The sequence below is a fragment of the Eptatretus burgeri genome, chromosome 8, assembly GCF_056783735.1.
Source record: "Eptatretus burgeri isolate ZD-2024b chromosome 8, Ebu_testis_v1, whole genome shotgun sequence".
In the NCBI taxonomy this organism is placed as follows: Eukaryota; Metazoa; Chordata; class Myxini; order Myxiniformes; family Myxinidae; genus Eptatretus; species Eptatretus burgeri.
This window is the reverse complement of record NC_140968.1, coordinates 54,994,297-55,014,567: the sequence shown is the minus strand read 5'-3', so window position 1 is coordinate 55,014,567 and position 20,271 is coordinate 54,994,297. Positions and strand designations below refer to the sequence as shown.

At 44.7% G+C, this 20,271-nt stretch overlaps 1 protein-coding gene across 8 annotated transcripts in view; it reads right to left on the bottom strand.

Moving 5' to 3' along the window:
- IFT80 (intraflagellar transport 80) overlaps positions 1 to 20,271 on the bottom strand; it is a 134,426-nt gene that overhangs the window by 99,748 nt on the left and 14,407 nt on the right. For 6 of the 8 annotated variants that reach the window (XR_015060919.1, XM_085892107.1, XM_085892109.1 and 3 more), the window contains exons 5-9: positions 12,396 to 12,464; positions 12,140 to 12,249; positions 9,998 to 10,168; positions 7,995 to 8,084; positions 527 to 664 (exon numbers count right to left, since the gene is read on the bottom strand). Coding sequence is in view for 7 of the 8 variants with exons in the window: in XM_085892107.1 (XP_085748233.1) it covers positions 527 to 664; positions 7,995 to 8,084; positions 9,998 to 10,168; positions 12,140 to 12,249; positions 12,396 to 12,464 (578 nt within the window). In the remaining variant the exon portion in view is untranslated. The remainder of the gene's footprint in view (positions 1 to 526; positions 665 to 7,994; positions 8,085 to 9,997; positions 10,169 to 12,139; positions 12,250 to 12,395; positions 12,465 to 20,271) is intronic. The other 2 variants (XM_085892113.1, XM_085892114.1) reach the window with 1 other exon arrangement.

Here is a 20,271-nt window from a genome sequence, read left to right as displayed (position 1 = left end):
CCATTGAGTTAGCCATGCTGCTTTGCTTAGGAAATTTGTACACCATGAGAATTGCATCGTTAAATCGCTATGCTGTGACAGGAATAGGGTATGGAACTAAAAGGGAGATAGATGGGTGCCCATAAATGAACAAGTGTCCTTAAGAAGCCAGAATGCAGGTATTAGCAAAAGGTAGGAAAGTGAGTAGCATCTGTGAAAGAAGAAAAGTAAAGCAGAGCAAAGAGAAAAATTAAAGAAAAAAAAAAAGAAAAGTAAAGCAGAGCAAAGAGAAAAATTAATGTAGAGATACATACATTGAAAGGAAAAGGAAGGAAAATATTTGGTGCTCCCATTTGGGCACTTGCTATGTGAAGCTGTGAAGCAAGGTTAAAATTCTACATACTGGGTTGGGTTCTCAAATATATTCTGATGTCCTTGATAGTCATGTGTAATACATTGTCTTATAATATCAGTGTGACCATGAGCCACAGTGAAGCAAATAACCATCTGAATGGATAATAAACATTACGTGCGGTGCCATTCCTACCCCAGCCTTGTTGCATAATCGCAATGAATTGAAGGAGCCGACAGCAAAGTAGTCTCCATTCGGAGCCCAAGCTACAGCAGTGACAGGGTACTCCAGGATGGCTGATGTATACAAGACCTGCCCATAACTGTCCCAGACCTGTGTGCAGAACACGGACTAGCATATTAATAGGATGTCACCAGTTATATCACCTTTTATACAAGGTGCTGTGCATTTTAACATCTCCAGATATCCACACAACTTTACAAAATCATTGGAATTTTAATCTCTTCATTGAGACTTGCAAGATATAGATTGCTGACAAAAGAAAGAGCTATAACGGCACTCTTCAACGTTACGACGTCGACCGATATGTCTCCGCCCACATTATACATACTTGTACCAAGTTTGATTTAAATCCCTTCAGTTGGTCTCAAGTATCACATTTTTACCTGACATGGCCTCTGATCTTTGACCTCTCGATTCTGAAATCTAATCAGTTAATCTTTGCATCATAATATATACTTACACCAAGTTTGATCAAAATCCCATTACTGGTTCACAAGTTAGTGTGGTCACAGAAAATTTACCTTACAGGACCGCTGACCTTTGACATCCTAACCCCATAACCTAACCAGTTTATCTTTACATCTTTATACACACTTGAACCAAGTTTGACTTAAATCCCTTCAGCCGTTCTTAAGTTATCGTGGAAACGAAAACCTATCACAGATTCTGACCTATTGTTTGTGTCACTTATGATATCCTGTTTCCTGATTTTCAATTTTGTTTGACCGTCAGGAAGGCAGACAGCAAAAATGTTTTTTTTTATCTCACTCCTCTCTGTGCATGCATGATTGGGAAAAATTCAGAGCCAAAGTACTGCTGATCTACAGAGTTTTTTTTCCAATTCATGTTCTGGTTCTTGTTCAAAATATGGCATTCAATTGAAATCAAGTTGTTCCTTGAATATAAACTAACATTTGTTGACAGGACAGACAGAAAGAAGTGAACCAATTGCTTTACCCTACGTTTTGCTTCACGTGCATGGGGTAAAACCCTAAGAACTTGCAACACATGACATAGAACAACATATATCAAAAGGAAATACCTTTTCATGCCTCTCAACAACCTGTTGTATAATTTGAATCTGTATGTAAGAAAGCCTCTCTGACAACAAGTCTTATGAATGCCTTTTAAATTCTCCTTCAAAAATTATACTGAAACTGTTCTCAAAAGTACCACTAAACAATCCCAAATGATTTGCACAATTCATTGTTATTGTTAGTTTTGATGTTGAAATGTTTTGATCGATGTTCACCTGCACTCATGTTCCTCTTTTCTCTCAACTGTGGAACCAATTTTCCCAGTTTGTTCCATCCCATTCTTCCCTTCAGGGGTTCAAAATGGCTGTTCACAATCACCTTAGGACCCCCCCGCCCGACCCCCCCCCATTAATACTAGTGAACCTTTTCTATCTCATAAACCCTCCCAAGACCACCCCTTCCTTTCTCCGTTCTTGTGTTCACCCCGACACCCCCTTCTCTCTCACATTCATGTTATTTTTAGATCCTCGTGGAGGATCTCTAAGTCGTACTCACGTTGTTGTTCTTCATCTTCTTCTTGTGGACTTTTTTATATCCTCGTGGAGGATCTCTAAGTTATACTCACGTTGTTGTTGTTCATCTTCTTCTTGTGGACTTTTTTATTTGGCAGCCTACAGTTTTCATCGAAACTTCCTGAAACTTGGCATATATAGGTAAAAATACCCTGCGCAGACAGTAACCATCTCCGATTTTGAAAATTCCTCCTAGAAAAAAAAAAGTTATGACGTCAAAATATCTCCGCTAATGGAAATCGCCTAAAAAATTATCTCCGAAAATGGCAAGCTTTTTCAATTCTGTTTGCGAGTATCGAACAGGGCATTAGCAGAGATGAATTACCGCACATACGATACATCACTATGATGTCATATCGATTTTATGACGTCATTCCTATTTTTTTACATTTTTTGTTTCAAAACCCAGAGTTTTCACTGGATCTTTGTGAAACTTGCCATGTATATGCAGAAAGCCCACGCGCAGGCAGTAACCATCTCCGATTTTGGAAATTCTTCCGAGAAAAAAAGTTGACATCATATCGCCGCTAATGAAAATCGCCAATACCATTATCTCCGAAACTAGGCAAGCTGTTTGAATTTTGTTTGCGGGAATCAAGCCAGGCATTAGCACAGATAATTATTTATCGCAAACCTGATACATCACAATGACGTCATATTAGTTTTTATGACGTCATCATTAAGAGGACGAGGATCTTAGCTCATTTGAGCTTGTTGTTTCACAGCCTATAGTTTTCATTGAAACTTCCTGAAACTTGGCATATATATGTAAAAATACCCTGCGCAGACAGTAACCATCTCTGATTTTGGAAATTCTTCCGAGAAAAAAAGTTGACGTCATAATATCGCCACTAATGGGAATCGCCAATACCATTATCTCCGAAACTAGGCAAGCTGTTTGAATTTTGTTTGCGGGAATCAAGCCGGGCATTAGCACAGATAATTTATCACAAACCTGACACATCACAATGACGTCATGTTCGTTTTTATGACGTCATCATTAAGAGGACGAGGATCTTCGCTCATTTGAGCTTGTTTTGTTCCATTTGTGTTTCATCCATAGTTTTTCCCTTCCACCTCTTGCTGGGTTTAAGCTTATACCCAGCTTGTTCATCCCCATTGTCCTCCACCCCTAGAGATCCGAAGCAGATTCCGCTTAGGTCAGTGTACATTAGATATGATGTTTGTTTTGAGACAACCACAAGAATAATGTAGGGAGCAGAGGCAGGACTTGCACCTTGTTCTCATTGACATAGTTAAGGCCTTTGATTCAGTAGACTGGGACCTTGAATGGAGATTGCTGGAAAAGAGTGGTGTTCCATCAAAATTTGTCAACTTGATTCACAGCTTCCATGTAGATATATTATGCAAGCAAATAAAAGGTATCTATCAATGGGGAAACAACTTCAAAGTATGACATCACGACAGGTTTCTGCCAAGGCTGCATTCTATCTCTCGCCTGTTTCACCATCGTATTCAGTTACGTGATTGGAATGGCAGTTGAGAGTTTGGCAGACTACGGGTTTGGTATTCATTACAAGTTGGATGGCAACCTGTTTAACTTGCATAGGCTAAGTACTTGCAAGTCTCTGCTAGATATCATCAGAGAATTCCTTTTTGCAGATGATGCAGCATTCACCTGTAATAAGGTGGAGGAACTGCAGAAAATTATAAATCGATGTCCTGAATGATGCCTGCACAAGGTGGGGATGAGCAATCAGTAAAGAGAAAACAGAGATACCACACTAAGCATCACAATCAGTTGGAGTGATACCCATTATTCTTGGAGACACCTCATTAAAAATAACAGACAATTTTGTATACTTACGAAGCATGATCACCAGTGATGGAATTCTGGATGGTGAAATCCAGAAGAGATTAGGCAGTGCAACATCTCCGTTCTTTTCGCTCCAAAGTCGAGTGTGACTTCATTCAGGTCCATATTTCAACAGGAAGCTGATTGTATCCCGCCATGTCATCTTGGCAATACTGCGATATGGTAGCGAGACACGGGCTTCCCGAAATAAACACCTACACCAGCTGGAGATGTTCCACTGGAAATAAGTATGCCACATCATGCATATTCGCTGGTGGCAAAAGATCACAAATATGGACATTCTTGGCCATGCCAACGTAACAACCACAAGCACGATGGGAAGGCCGTCAAGACTGAGGTGGCTGGCAGTGTGACCACTCCTCATTTTCATAAATGCTAAGGTGAGCCAATGAAAAAAGCCAAGAATTCACAAGGTTTCGGAAAAGCGATGATAATAGAAAACCTATAGAAAACCAAGACGCCAAGGTGAACAACGAATAGCCAAGATCTTGTGAAAAAGCCAAGGAGTGGTCACACTGGTGGCTGGGTCACGTGTGCCATATGCCAGACCATCGTCTCCCAAAGAGAGTACATTTTTGTGAATTAGCCACTGGAACTCGCCCACGTTGCAGGCCCTGTAAACGTTTGAAGGATGTCATCAAGGCAGACCTAAAAATCTTCAATATTGAGGGGAACTGGCAAGACTTGACACAAATAAAGCAAAGCTGGAGAGCAGCTATTAGAAAGGGTGAATTGACTGCAGAGGCTGCTGTTGCTGCAAAGGCAGCCCAGCAGCAAGAAAGACAGCACAGATGGCTAAAGGAAAGACTATCAACCTGTGAATACGAGTCTAGGAAGCAAACTGAGTTTGATGGGTTCACATTATTGTGTCTACTTGTTGGGATAAGGATTACTTCATAGTCATATAATCCAGAAATGGAAAATAATAGTGTAATCATCTTTGCACAGATGCCCCCTCTTGCACCGAATATGACAGGATGTACTTCCTTTATTTTCAGGTGGCATGCTACTCAAAGCAGCCAAGACTTAATGATGAAAACTTCACACGCAAGTTCGAGAGACAGGCATGGTGGCAATTAAAGTGCGTTAGCATTGGTCCTGTTTTAAGGATTACACCAAGGTAGTCATGAGGCAGAAGTTAGCCAAATGAAGGAGCAAATGTCTGTCTGGGGAAGTGTTCGCCAATTTCTGTCAGACAGTCATCACAGTTTACAAATAACTCACAGTCAGTATACCTCAAGGAGAAACTTTTTCGTTGTTATCCTCAACTCCAGTTCATCAGGCCCACCAGCAGAAATATGTGCGAGATTGTGTACGTGTGTGGTCAAGAGAGTTTGCTCGTCGACCATTAGGAGTCGTCAGAGACCAGTGGTACCAAGGAAACTTTGGAAGATGAGGATTCAGTTTAACCGCAGGTGTGGATAAATGAGAAAAACGTTTGTCGCTTATAGCTTTCTGCTATGTACATTAACTGGGTAATAAGTGAAACTAGAGGAATGATGGATAAATAACCCCTGACTGCTGTGGATTTCAAGATGGCCTCTGTGGAGGAAACTGTACCTTCTCCCTTATACGTTATTTCTTGGATGACTGGGGCTTCAAGTGAACTCTGTCAGAATGTTTTTCTTCAAACGTCAAAGGACAATTATCAAAAGCTGCTGTCAATCGCTCAGTATATAGTTTATCTTTCGTTGAAAGGTAGGAAGCCAACTCCGAAGCATTTTGCCCTAGGAATCACTCTGAGGCACCTCACTGGGTCCTCAAATTTCATTTCCATTATGAAAGGTTTTGGCCAGTGTGTCTCATTTGAAAGTCCTTGAACACTTGCATCGAGAAACCTATTCGCACTCAGAAAAACAAGAGGTGCTCTGTGGCTCCACCCCCTACCTATATTATTCCCTGCTGCCACAAGGCTAAATTAGGTCCATACTGTGTTGACAGTTCACTGAAGCAACACAATCCATGTATCTGGCCTTATCTTGCCTTTGATTTTGCCTTATGTTGGTCTAAGCTGCCCAAAGAGTGTCAGCAAGCCATCCCAGGTTGGACAGGATTTAACACCTGACTATAAGAACAAGTTCCTCCTGTTTTTAGGGTTGGATACCTTCCAGTCATTGATGCAAGCCCACTAAGATGTATACCATGTACATGCTCCTGTTTCGCAGCATGTCTATCGCGAACAATCTGGAGCTAGATTCCATCATTATGATACTGGACCAAGCTATTTACTTGAAAGCCCAGGAGATACTTTGGCAGAATAAAGACTTTCAGCAGCATCTTGCCTTGAGACTTGAAGATTTTCATCCGACAATGGCCTTTCTCAACTGCAATGGCAAATTATTTGAGGAATCGGGGATTGAAGACGTCCTGAAAGAAGCAGAAATCGTAGTTCCTGGATCAATGAAAGGATTGGTTACAGGCCACCATTCCAACCGGAGTATGAGAAACATAAGTTGCTCTATGAATCTTTACAATGACTGTATTGGAAGGCTTTTCTGCAATCCTGTAAGCCCAAAGAACAGGAGCATGCACTAAACATTACGGTGGAGATCAACAAGGTGTGTCTGTTTCCTTCACTGTCGAAACTTGTGATTGACCCCAATATGTCGGGAATTGTACCTTTTTCTATTAGCTTTGCTTTCGAAGTCAGTATATGCTTTTTGCAGGCTTGGTGATAAAATATACTCTTGGCTGGCTGCTTGTAAAAAAGGACAATTAGAGCAGTGTAGGCAGAAAATGATTATAATTGACCTTGAGTGGTTCAGGGAGACACTGTGGGAGCAGAAACCGTTGTGTGCTCTTATCTCTACTTGTGTTTCACCATTCTTGTAATGAAAGGACGAATTGTGAGATGAACATTTGTCCAAGGATAAAACCGAGAATATAAGAGGGTAATATCGCCGTCTCAGACTAGTGACGGCGCCCTCCAATCATCCTTAAGGTTATTGATGTTCTTGGTGTTGCCTCGCTCCGTGCACGTACCTTGATGAATAATTAAACAGCCTTTCTCTCAAGTACAACTGATCTGTGCTCATACTTTGGTGAAGGGTGATCCACGGTACGACAAATATACCCAGCATCATCGACAATTAGTACAGGGCATTCGTCACCCAGGAATGGAGAACAAGACCATTATTCGAATTCTGTAGCTCCTACTTGGATATGTTTCAAGCACTCCCACTGTTTGTCAGAGGTACCAGGGAAGGAAATTGGCAGTTTCATCTGTCGGCACCCAAGTCAATGACTCCATGTTTTTTTTTTGCCTCGATTGAATGAATTACTCGTGGTACCTGCTTGCATACATTAGTAAAATGGAGAAGCTGCCTGTGACTCATGGACAAATACATGATGCATACATGTCTGGTGACTTTGTGGTGCCACATACCTTTCCTCACTTAATTGTAAATAAATGCTTGTGTAGAAATGTTCTCGGCTCATTTCTGTCTTTTCCTTCATTGGTCCAGCATAGTTCGTATTCGAGCTTAGCCAGGACGTTATTCAAACGATCTGTTTTTCTAGCCAGTACTAGCCAGTGGGCAGGTACGCTCAGCTGCATCTGATCCAGTAAGGTGATCCGGTTTGAACAAGGCATACCGAGGGTGTGTCCCCCGGTAATTAAACCACATGACCTTTAGGGAAACGGTATCAGACGAAGGACCCGAAGTCACGTGGTCGAGTTATTGGCGTTCACGGTCAATTAACGACCCTCAGCATCCCGAAGTTTTTCGTGGGCGACGGCCTGCGATTCCGGAGAGTCTGATAGGAATCTGAGGTAGCTTACCCCCTCGTGGTCTTCTCGGCCACGGCTCCGGGTCCGCAACACGACACACACACACACACACACAGAAGAAAAATTGTATTTCACTTCCAAAGAATTGAAAAAAAATACAAAAAATTGTATTATTGACAAAATTGTATTTGAGTGGACAAGAAAAGGAACTGACAACCAAGCGGAGCAATTGAGGGTACATGTCATGCTGTAGCCATTTTTTACAAAAGGTTATCGGCATCTAATGTCCACATGTAGGTCTTACCTTATACCTGCAGTCTTCTCCCCCAGACACAATGAGTCCATTCAAAGGATTCCAATCCACTTTAAGCACCACACCATCATGTGCTTTCCACTGATAAAAGACCACACCAAATTACCACAAAATTATGATGTGATTCACTACTCAACTCATTGGAAGCAAACATTTAAGACCAATCAAAAAACAGAGATGGAGATGGTTCATTACAACTGACAAATAAAAAGAGCAAATTATGCAATCTACATTTTTTTTTTTGGAAAGCCAAGAAAGGGATAAATGGAGTTCCCTCCACTGCATGTAGTATCCTTAAAAGTCCACAGAATCATTAAAAAATATTTTGATGTGATGACTGATTTTAAGTAAAAAACAAAGAAATGAACATGGTTTTTAATCCAATAATTTTGGGGTGTTAAACTTATAATAAAAAACCACAACCTGGTGGGTACTGCTGCTGAAAATTCCAGAAAACCGCCATGGTCATTGTCATCTGTGTGACGTCATCGCTGGAACGATCGTCTCAGCATGCAAAGGGTAATGGCCACCAAACTCGCTTCAGAATCGTCAGAAAGTGAATTTGACGAATAATTTTCTGATCAAGAATCTTCAGATTACGACTATAGTCAAAATCATGATGTACAATAAAAATCATGACACTGTCCATGTATGAACCTGGGGTCATGAAATATCTGAAGTTCATAACAATTGTGATGATGTCGAAGAAAGACTCAGCAATAACTGATAAAGTAGTAAATCATGGAGCTAGAATGTGGTAAATGTGGAGTTTAGTGGTATTTTGATGTTACACTTCTCTGTCATTCTTGTAGTAATGAGAATGGCACTTTGTAGAGCAAATACCTCTGCCAGGCTGGGTAGTTTATGTTCTGTGTCCCACTGATATCCAGGATCTACATCCAGACCTCCAAAATCGAATTGGCTAATTCTTGTCACCTCACGAAATCATCCACATACTCGTAGTTTTGTCATCATCCATCCACAACGTTTTGAGATATCATGCAATATATAATCTTTGGCCCCATCTCTCAATGGTGAAGAATCACATTTTAAAACTTCTTGTGTCCAGATGTACAGTGCAATACTAGATGTATAGATGCAAGTAATTAAATACTTGCATCTTTAAAGCGAAAACATTTTCACACACACACACACACACACACACACACACACACACACACACACACACACACACACACACACACACACACACACACACACACACACACACACACACACACACACACACACACATACACACACACACACACACACTGCAATAGTCTCACATCCCCTTCAGGGTGAGACTAAAAATGCCAAACTTTAAAAAGCCCAGGCCCAGATGGAATTCCAAATTTACTGGCTTAAACAACTTGATGCTCCCCAAAGTCACTACGCCAGGACATTCAACAAACTGATCAAAGAGGAAAAGGCAGTGGATGAGTGGCTCATAGAAGGAAAAACCTTTCTCATCCCAAAATCTGAAGAAACCCAAGTTCCTCACAAATACCGACAAATAATACGCCTACAAACAACATCTTGAGGAAAATGCCAGGGGCATAGAAAAGGCCACATTATATGGTATGTGCCATGTGGCAAACAATAGAAAAGAAGGGCCATTCCAATGTTTGTGGAAAATGCCAGATGATAGAAAATAAGGCACATTCAAAAGATCTTGTGTGCATGCTGTACTACCCTTGTGATCTTCGGAGGAACCATGTAATGCTCGAGAAAAGTTCATATAAAGGGGTGCCATACATATATTGGTTAAAACCCGTCAGTATGTGAAGTTTATTTTTGTGTATCTTGAAAATGAAAACCCATAAGATAATGTGCATGTGTGTGATTAATTTGTTTAAAAAATTGGCACCCCTTTATATGAACTTTTCTAGAGCATTACATGGTTCCTCGAAAGCACCAGTGATAATTGGAGCAACAGGAGTGATTAAGAAGAACCTCACTGACATTTTAAAAACCATCCCCTGGAATATTACCACAAACCAACTACAATTGGAGGCAGGCCAGGGTTCGGTGACGATCCTGAAAAGAGCTGTCGGAACAAAACTCTGAGAACAACAAAGTTGAACAGCTTGGTCCATGAACTGTGATCCCTTACTGAAGTTGAGGTGGATACTTTGGGTCCTGGGAGGATTCTGTTTCACCTCCTGAAACCCACAAATGGAGATAAAAACCAATCTCTCTCACACACACACACACACACACACACACACACACACACACACACACACACACACACACACACACACACACACACACACACACACACACACACACACACACACACACACACACACACACACACACACACACACACACACACACACACACACACACACACACACACACACACAGCAATAATCTCACAACCCCCTTCAGGGCAAGAGGAATAACATAAAAATTAACATTGGCATGTCATGCAGAGAGTCACAGGCCTCAAAATAACATCCCCACAGGTGCTGATGGGACCAAAAAATGAACCGACTTGCAATTATTATAGAGCTGTTTAGGCATGGCTGTTCTTCATCCCTGATATTGTTACGAATCTGGAAACCATTCACATTCACACATACAGTTGACCCAAAGTTTAGTTATGTCATTAAGTATATGTGGATAGTTAGAATTCCTCCTTTATGTCGAATGGGAATTTCATGTGTGTGCTGCAAGTTTCTTTCTAGTTAGTCTTCTGCATTAAATCCCCCCTCCACTCCTTCAGCGCCATTACGCACGTGTTTGAGGCCACGGACATAGGCGGGGGTGAGATCACCTCAGGGCTGACTCCGCCCCAGCAAAATGGAATGTTCCCCTCGTCCAATCAGGGGTGAGATCACCTCATAGCCGACCCCGCCCCAGCCAGATGGAATGTTCGCCTCGTCCAATGAGGGGAGGACACCAATCGTCCAACGCCCCCCGACCAATCCGGAGGCGAGTTACCTCAGAGCGGCTCCCTCCACCCGCCCGGGGGAGGGATAAGAAGGGTGGCGAGCTGTCTCAGCGGTGGTCTTGTTCGGGGTTCCTTGGTGGTCGGTGATGGTGCTGGTGCTCGTGGCGGAGGTGCTTTGTGGTGCTCGTGTCATCGATCGTCGATCCTGGCAGCCAGGATCATGGGCTCGTTGGATTCTGGGTCGTGGGTTTGATTCCCACCGGAGAGGTTGTGTTGGAGCACTCGAGCTAGGGATCCCCGTTCCCGTCCACGGACTCTGAGCTCCACAAGTGCGAGTCGGTAAACCGCACGAGGAGGCCAGGTACCGGACCAGATTCTGACCCTCTGCTCGCCTTCCATCCCGAGCTGAAGGGCAGAATAAAGACCCACGAGGTCCATTTCTTTTTGGGTGTGTGTGTCTGTCTGTGGCCAGTCTGATAAGTAGAAATCGTTTAAGTGATTGCCATTGTACATTTGCCTACATCTATATTCATGGTTAAGTCTGCTCTGTGTTTCCCTCCCTCTTACATTGTAAATAAATAACTGTTAAATGTTCCAGTTCGTTGTCTGTGTTTTCTTTCATTGACCCAGTATGGTTCGGGCTTGAGAATTAGTGAGGCCGCTTGTGCCGTAAATTGCTATTTGGACCGGCGTGGCTTTGGTAATTCCCGCTCGGTTATGCCGGATCCGAGTCGGTAACAGCGACTCAGTTCGGACAAAGCCGACCGAGGGTGTGATTTCCCCAGTAACTAGACCGCGCGGATACTTAGGTAAATTGGAATCAGACAAAAAGACCCTAACCGCGCGGTCAAAATATTGGCGTCCAAAGTCCATTAAGTGACCCATCGACTTCGGAGTTGTCCAGAGTGACGACCTTCAATTCCAGTGTTAGGTGGGAGACGGCCCAACTGCTCCGTCTAGCAGTCGTCCTCACCACCGAACCCGGCACCACAACAATATTACATCATCACATGTTACCACCAATAAAGTCAAAGATGACAAGACAATAAGAATGTCACTCAATAAAAATCAAAATATCCAAATTAACTGAATTATATTTTGTGTCCACAGTCCACACATAAATGTGCCATCATTAAAATATTTTAACAAGTTTTCAGTAGCCCTCTCAAACAATTTTTAAAAGAAGTCGATGTTAAACAGTATATTTTTGACGTCTTATCACTGGATCATGCACCTGCAGAGGTTTTGTGTTCGGCTGGAGAGGTTTCACAATGATTTGTTGTCCTGTTGTAAAGGCCACACGATCCGAGTCTGGAGACCAAGCCACAGAGTACACTGGATTTCCTAAATCAAGAGCAGATTAAAAACAATTTGCCACACATTGAGGGTACTGCCTGGCAATCTAATTCAGTACCTCACATTCATAGCCAGAAACATTCTCATAAATCCCCATTAGAGGAAACTGATAGTCATAAGAATGTGGCACCAACCTTGTTGAGCCAGTGTGGAACGAAGCATTCCTGTTCGAGACCAGATCTTGATCAGGCCATCCTCTCCAACTACACAAAAGTAATATGAGAATAATTGGACACCTGGTGCAAATGCTTTTCATTATTTAAAGAGGCCAAGACTTGAGTAAGGGCGAGGACTTAAGTAAGGGCATGAGGCTACCAAATTGACAAAACAACAGAGAGATGGGCATAAGAATGAATACAAAGTCCAAGCTCATGGAACGCCAAGGTAACAGAGGGGGAAAAAGGCAACATATTAACAATGGGGCCAAAGTTGGACACAACAAGCAATAAATTAATGAACCAGAAAAGAGGAAAGAGAGGAAGGCAGGAAACTAATCAGCAAGGGTTAACGGGTTAAGTCGGGTTAATGGGGCTAAAAAAATATTTTGGTAGGGAAGAGGGATAATGGGCTGGCAGGATGACCTAGATGTATGCACACTCATCTCGAAGCTGTTTAGCCTGGGTTTGATTCCTGACCCAGCTATAAACTATCTGTCCAGTCTTTCACAGGCAGGGTGATTCATCAACGTGTGTGGCATCCCTCGGATGGATGTTAAACGGGAATCTCATCTGCCAGCATTCATTGGTGGACATTAAAGATCCCATCGTGTCTGCAAAAAGTAGGCGAGCTATCGCCGGCCCCATGGCCAAATTCCAAATTCCTGCCCTAATTCGTCGAATGTTAGGCCTGGACAGCCGATTTGTGAAGACTCGGGCTAATGTTCCCCCAGCCGACCCCACAAGAAAGGTGTGATAAAGGTGGCCATTAAAGAAGAAGAAAAGACGGATGATATGAACAACTGCGTGATCAATTTGATGACTAAAACCTAAAAACAGGTCACATTTATCTCATCATTTACTATAAATGGATGAGGTGTGTGTATGTGTGTGTGTGTGTGTGTGTGTGTGTCATGTTTTTTGTGGAGTTTTATTGGAGCTTTCTGATGTGGAATGTGATACACTAAAATGTTCGTTATGATCTCCTGAGTTGATAAGGCTAATTAACTGCAAAGAACCCAAAATAATTCCCATGTTTTAAACGCATGCCCTGTTAAGGTGTACAGAGCAGCTTAATAGGTCCTTCCACGGCATGGCATTCTAATTACAAAATAAATTAAAACAATGATAACATTGTGACAAAGCATACATATTTATTAATACCAATAATATTCACAACAATAATAATAGTAGTATCATTTGGCAATAATAATAATGAATGTATATAATCCCCACCTTGGCCCAAGCTCATTTGGGCTTCGTGAAAAGGCAAGCTAATGCTCAAGCAGTACGGCAGGCAGGTATGCTCCAAGGCTGTGAGGACCAATGTAAATTTGGTCCAATGGACCAATGGGCCGACTAGTTCCCATAAAAGGATCAAACCCTTGATTTAAGATTTATTTTGTCAAATTCTCCAATTTTCTTTCCCAGATTCACCATCCCAGTGCCAGTAGAAAAAGTACATCTTCAAAATTCTAAACAAAGCCGTCCACTGGGGCGATTTGTCCCTGCCAATCCAAGGCGATTCTTCACAATGGGATGTTTGCTTTGTTGATGAATATCATACAAATGTGTTGCCTCCTGACAATAATTGCCTTGGATTCAGAAGGATGAATCACCTCAGTGCTACCAGTTAAAGTTCGGAGTGTACCAAGGAAAAATTTGTGACTTTATTGAAAATCGAACCCATGTCACTCTTCAAGCTCTCACAGAGGGACTTTGCAGCAGGATCAATTACATCGATGGTGAAATGGAAGTGTGTGTGTGGAACGTGCATCCAATCCAATTCAAATCCATTGGGACCATACTCTGCAGAGCATTGGTGCTGCCTGGTCTCTTGTGGGTTATTGGGCACAATCCTGGATGGATCGCCACTCTGATGCAGGGCACGTGCATCAATGAATTATAACTCTGAGTTGCCACATTTGTGTGGAACCCATTTAGCCAAAACAGGTGTTTCTTGAAAAAAATATGGGTGTCTTTGCCAAGTGGCCAGTGAGATCAGTTTGATTGCCTGGAGTCATCCAAGTCAGTGGAAGGAACAAGCATTGTACTCCACAGCAAAGTGGAGAAGTCCCATTTTAAATATCAAATGAGTTGAGGCTCAGGTTAATAGATCACAATAAAGAATAATCAAAATTAGAGACTTCATAGAACACCTTATCCCATGCAGTGTCGAGAAAAAAATGATATGGAAAGGGTCTTTTAAAACTATTGCTTTGCATTTACGAGCACAATTTATATTTCCCAAGAGTATGAATGTCAATATTTCCCAATGCTGAGAGCATGAGCGACAAATTTGATTGGTCAAGATGGTGTAAAATGGCGGAACATTTTGACCAAGTACTGCTAAATTGGAGATATAAAGGCTGTAGAAAAAAAAACTTTTTCGGAAGTTTACAATCATTGATCCACCGTCTATTTAATTAGTCTCCTGTGAGCATGCAAAATTAGTTATTCGTGCCTTTTGTTTGTGTCCTTCATGACATCCCGAAAAGCAGTAAATTTCCTGTTTGGAATGATTTTCCATCTCGTTTTACTGTCAGACTAAAAAAAATTACCTTACTCCTGTCTGCACATGTGCAATCGGGACAAGATTCCATCAACTTCCCAAAGTCAGAGCCAAAGTATTGTTCGACTACACGGTCGTGCTCTGATTAATGTTCCGATTCATGTTCCACAGTGTTCAAAATACAATATTCAATTGAAATTAAGGAGTTATTCAATCATAGACTGATGTCTGTAGAGACAGCCAAAGTGAACGAATTGCTTAACCTCGCTTTGTGCTTCATAGGCCATCAGCCGTAACTTGTATCGTGCAGTTTCGTCCCACCTATGGGGGGGGGGGGGGGGGATAGATAAATCCTGTACAGAATTATTCTTTATGATGAATACATTCTCAATCCACAAGATCTCCACTCATAATCCTGCAGTTATTGCGTATTTCCATCATGAAAATCGCCCTTTTGTTCAGCCCGCTCAGCTGTTTGTTCTTGGAACCGGCGCTAATTGATGGCCATGTGACCACTGAACAGTGAGCGTATTTCCAGAAACAAATTAATTATTCAAGATGGCTGTGCCCATGAAGCGGTGCGTTTTATAACATTTTCGTTGTTTTCATTGTCAAAATGTTCAGTTTTGAACCTTGCGAATGCATAATTCATCAGCCAAATGTAGAAAATGATGGTGCCCTGCCGTTTTCGGTGGCTAGGTGGGAAAAATTCCGGACTTGTGCTCGGAAATGGATGGTTTTAGATGGTCAAGAACGGAAGCTGGTAATCGAGGCAAGTGAAACTGTTTTCTTCAAACTTCCATGGGATGAAGTACCAGAATCCCTGGGCTATCACGACTATTGTTACCGTCGCTTCACTGATATCAAGAGGATACGTGGTGCTGAGAAACGTTGCGAGCAGAAAGCACATCTGTATGAGAATGAAAATAACAACGAGGAAGGTCAACAACTTGGTGAAGAATGTGTGCCTGATGATAACATTGACTGTGAACCATCTCCAAAAAAAACTGCGCTCAGCGTCTACCCACAAGTCCACCAGGAATGTACTTCCAGATGTTTGCATTATTTGCAATCGTACTGATTTGTACCACACTGCTGCAGGGAAAAGGATCAAGGATCGTTTATGTCAAGCAGAAACACAATCAGCTGGTATGTAGTCGTAAAGCACTTTTTTACTCAGTGAACTATTGATTCGTTATCATGATACACGTACTTATCCATATTGTCCATATTACATACTTGTATAAACTCTGTAGTTGGATGTGGTATTGATGTTCATTCTCTAAATTTTCAGGTAGATTTATGGAAGCTACTAGATCCAGGAATGATGTGACAGGGAAGAATCTCTTGTTTCAAATTTCTGATCGTGATTGTGTGGCCATTGAAGTAAGATATCACCTCACCTGCTTCAAGTCCTACACTCGCTTCCGAAGTAAACCAACCAACAGGTTAGTGTCACAATGTTTGATTGGTCATCCATACATGTATCTGGTCAATATACTCTTTTCCAGTAAATTTGTTTAACTAGACATGCATTATTTTGAAATTTTCAGTGAGCAGACAGCTAAACCATACATGCCATCATACAGAGCATTCTGCACCGACATCATCGAGGAACGTATTGTTGTGGTTACCAAATTCGCAAACCACCATTCAGGTCCCTTAGGTGAGGTATCTCGGTAAGTACATGTGTAGTTAGGCCCAAATCCGTTGTCTAGTGGGAATACATGTCATTTATGCGTGCTGCGACTCTTCAGGATAGCCGTTTTTCTTTTGCTATCTTTATTTTGGACCAACCGCCATGATTACCACCACAACCACAACATCAACCACCAACCACAACGCCGCTTCACCACAACCGCCACGACCTTCACGTCACACCTCGCAACCGTCGCATCGCCACCGTTCTTGCGCCGCCTGTGGGTACCGGTGTTGGACTCGTGCAGGGCGCGCGCCGAACAGCGTGTACAAAATCACGGATTTTGTGCTTCAAAAACGGATCAAAAACGACACACGCCCACTTTTTTCCGTCCAATCGGTGAGCGAGGGCGGGTGGCCCCGCCCCCAGGGCGTTGGAGGGCGATCGATATATGCAAATTTATGGATCAAAAAGCATTCACGCCCACTTTTTCTCGGGCCAATGGGGAGCGAGGTGAAAGGTCGAAGGGAGGGGGTCAAAGATGAGAGGGCGAAGCCACGGGGCTGATAAAAAGCGACCGTGTTCGTCAGTCCAGAGAGTAGGAGAGTCGAGAGAGTCGAGAGAGTAGGAGAGTAGAGAGTAGGAGAGTCAAGAGGGAACAGAGAGTTAAGACTTCGCGGGCGGTGGAGTTGGCAAGGAGCTGGTCGTCGTGTGCGTTGGAGTCGGAGCGGAGGGGACGGAGCTGTGGAGAGGCGGCGAGGGCAGACGAGGGGTGCTCGCGTCGTGCAGGGAGCTGCACCCCAGGGAGGCCGACAGCGCGACCTGGCCGAGGTGGAGACGCTCGTCGCGGGACAATAAAAATCCTCTATACCCCGAGCATCAGCAACCCCCTCCTGTTTCCCCCCGCGCTGAGATAGTGCGACCAAGGGGGCCCCTTTCCCACCCCCTACCAGACACTGCCCGCGAGGCCCGCGGAGTTGAGGCACCATCGCCGCTCCGCGTCTCATCACCAGACGGGTAGGCCCGACCCGGTCTCGGCCTCAGGCCCGCCTCATCCTTGAGGGTATTCTTTCCTTGGTTTTGGGTATGTGTTGTCGGCGCCGTCTGTGAAGTAGAATTGTATAAGTGTTGCCGTGTGCTCGGTAGTCGGTATTAGCTCTGCATTGTGTTTCGCTTTTACATTTGCTTTTTGTGTAAATTGCATTGTGTCTTTTCTGTGTGCTTTTGGTGGAATTGAATATGTGTGCTTCCCGTGTGCCGCGAATAAATGTGCTTTGTGTTGAACTGTTTCCCGCTTCGCTTCGTCATTTCTTTCATTGAATCCTCATCTTGCTTCACGTAAAGGGTTGGTAGTGGGCTGAATACGCCCGATAATTAATCGAACCGTCGAGGTCGACGAATAACACCGCTCGGTTATCCCGATAGTACGGAACGGGTCGCTTAAGTGGCCCGTGTCCGAAGTCGACCTGCGGCGAGGTGCGATCGCCCGGTCTACCCTCCGCGTGGGTACTCAGGTAGGTCGAATTTGGCGAGCAACCCTATCCCACGCGGGGGCTGATTGGCTCGATCGCGGTGAGACCGAAAGGTCCACCCGTGACTGGTTCCCGGCGTTAGTCCGAGAGGGTCACGACTGGATTGTCCGTCCGGTGGGCGACGTGCCGCGATTCGAGTTACGTGGCCGTCAGCACGCCGGCGGGCGCGAATCCGCAACACTGGTGTCAGGTCGTGCGATACAAATTCATCGCCCTCCTCGCGGCACTGGTATCGGAGAACAGGAAAACGGGCTCTCCTGTCTCCGGCTAAATTCACGGGAATCGGTCCAGGGGTGAGAGAAGCGACCCCCGATTCCCTCCAAATTACGAGCGAGCGAAATTAACCCTTCACGAGAAGCAAGATGGCGTCTCAAGGCGAGCGGGAGCCGGGTGGATTAGAAATGGATGTAGAATGTGTAGGATCCATGGTCCAGGATGGAATCCCCGTGCAGGAAATGTTGATTGTGCAGGAACACGGACTCGCCCAACTGAACCCAGAGCCCGAAATGGGTGCGGCAGCGGCCGCGGTGTATGACACCTCCCCCCCCCTCTCCACCAAAACCCTTCCCCAACCCCTGCCGAAACGGCTCACTCAAGCGCACCCGACATGGCCCAGCTATGCGCCATGCTGGCGGCAATGAAAAACGAAATGAAAGACATGAACAAGCAAATGAATGAAGTGAAAACGACGATGGATGCGAATACACAAAAGATGGATACGAATATGAAAAACGAAATGAAAGACATGAACAAGCAAATAAACGGAATGGAAGCAAACATGAGGGAAGAAATGAAAGAGCTGCGGGGTGAGACGCAGAACATGGGCCGATGCCTGCAGGCGGGCATGAAGGCCGTGACCAGGGAGCTGGGAATGACGACTCCACGTGTGGGAGCAAACGAGCTGGAAGGGGGTGCAACGGCTGACAGGCCCGTGGTGGAGGCGGGTAAAAAAATAATTCGGGGGGCGTGTTGGGCGAGGGTCGTGACAGAGGAATCGACGGTGACCAAAAGGGAAAAATTAAATGGGGAGACCAAAACGTGTGAGACGAGACACGAAATGACGACAACGGAAATAATAGTTGAGACAAGAGAGGTAAAGGGTGAAGAGTTGGCAGAGACACGGGAGATAGAAAAAATAGAGGAGAGACAACACGATGAAGACGGGGGAAGTGACGCACACACACAGGTAGTGGAGGACAATGGGGTTGAGCTCGCGGAGCGTGTAGAGACCCAGTGCGAGCACCTGGATGGCCTCCTCCAGGAACGAGGGGAGGGAGTATGCCCCCTTGAGGCGAGTCACGACCAGGTGAGTTCGGTCGTGCTTTGCGAGGTTGAGGGGACGGGTGCTGTGAACGAGTGCACGGAGAGCTTGGGGGGTATAGAGGCCCCGGAGACCCTTGTGGGGACACGAATCCCCAGTGTGGTTGTCCCTGTGTGTGTGGTGCAAGGTGTGAGTGCGTCCCCGTGTGTGGAAGCGACCCCGTGTGTGTGGTGTGGTGGCGAGTGTGCCGGAGTGTGTGCTTCCCAGCACGCCGTGTGTGGATGAGGGACCGTGTGTGAGTGTCGCCGTGTGTGTGAATGAGGCACCGCGGGTGAGTGCCCTCGCGTGTGTGAGTGAGGCACGGTGTGTGAGTGAGGCACCGCGGTTGAGTGCCCCGCGTGTATGAGTGAGGAACGGTGTGTGGATGAGGCACCGTGGTTGAGTGCCCCCGCGTGTGTGAGTGAGGCACGAGTGAATGGAGCACCACGTGTGAGTGGTATGGGTTATGCAAGGGAGACCGTGTGTGTGAGAGAGCGGTATGTGAGGGAGATGTCGGTTGGCATGCGGGAGCACGCAGCCGCATCTCCCGGTGTGAATGTGATAGAGTGGACTGTGTGCGTCGTAACACGCAGGTGTGCGTGGGTTGAATGGCGACGACGAAGGCGACAGAAGAAAGAAAGCCGAGTAGCGGCTGTAGTTGTTTCGCGGACCGTGCCGGGTTCACCCAGCAGTGAGCACGAGGTCCGTGCTGTGCAACGCACGAGACCACCACGTGCTCGCTTGCGAGAGTGAAGTCCCGGTCCGGAAACGCACGCGGTGGATTTGCCGATCCCGCGGACGGACAAAGTTTAGGCAGGTAAATGGATTTGGACCGGACGGGTTCTCCACGCGATCGTGTGTGTTAAGCTCCA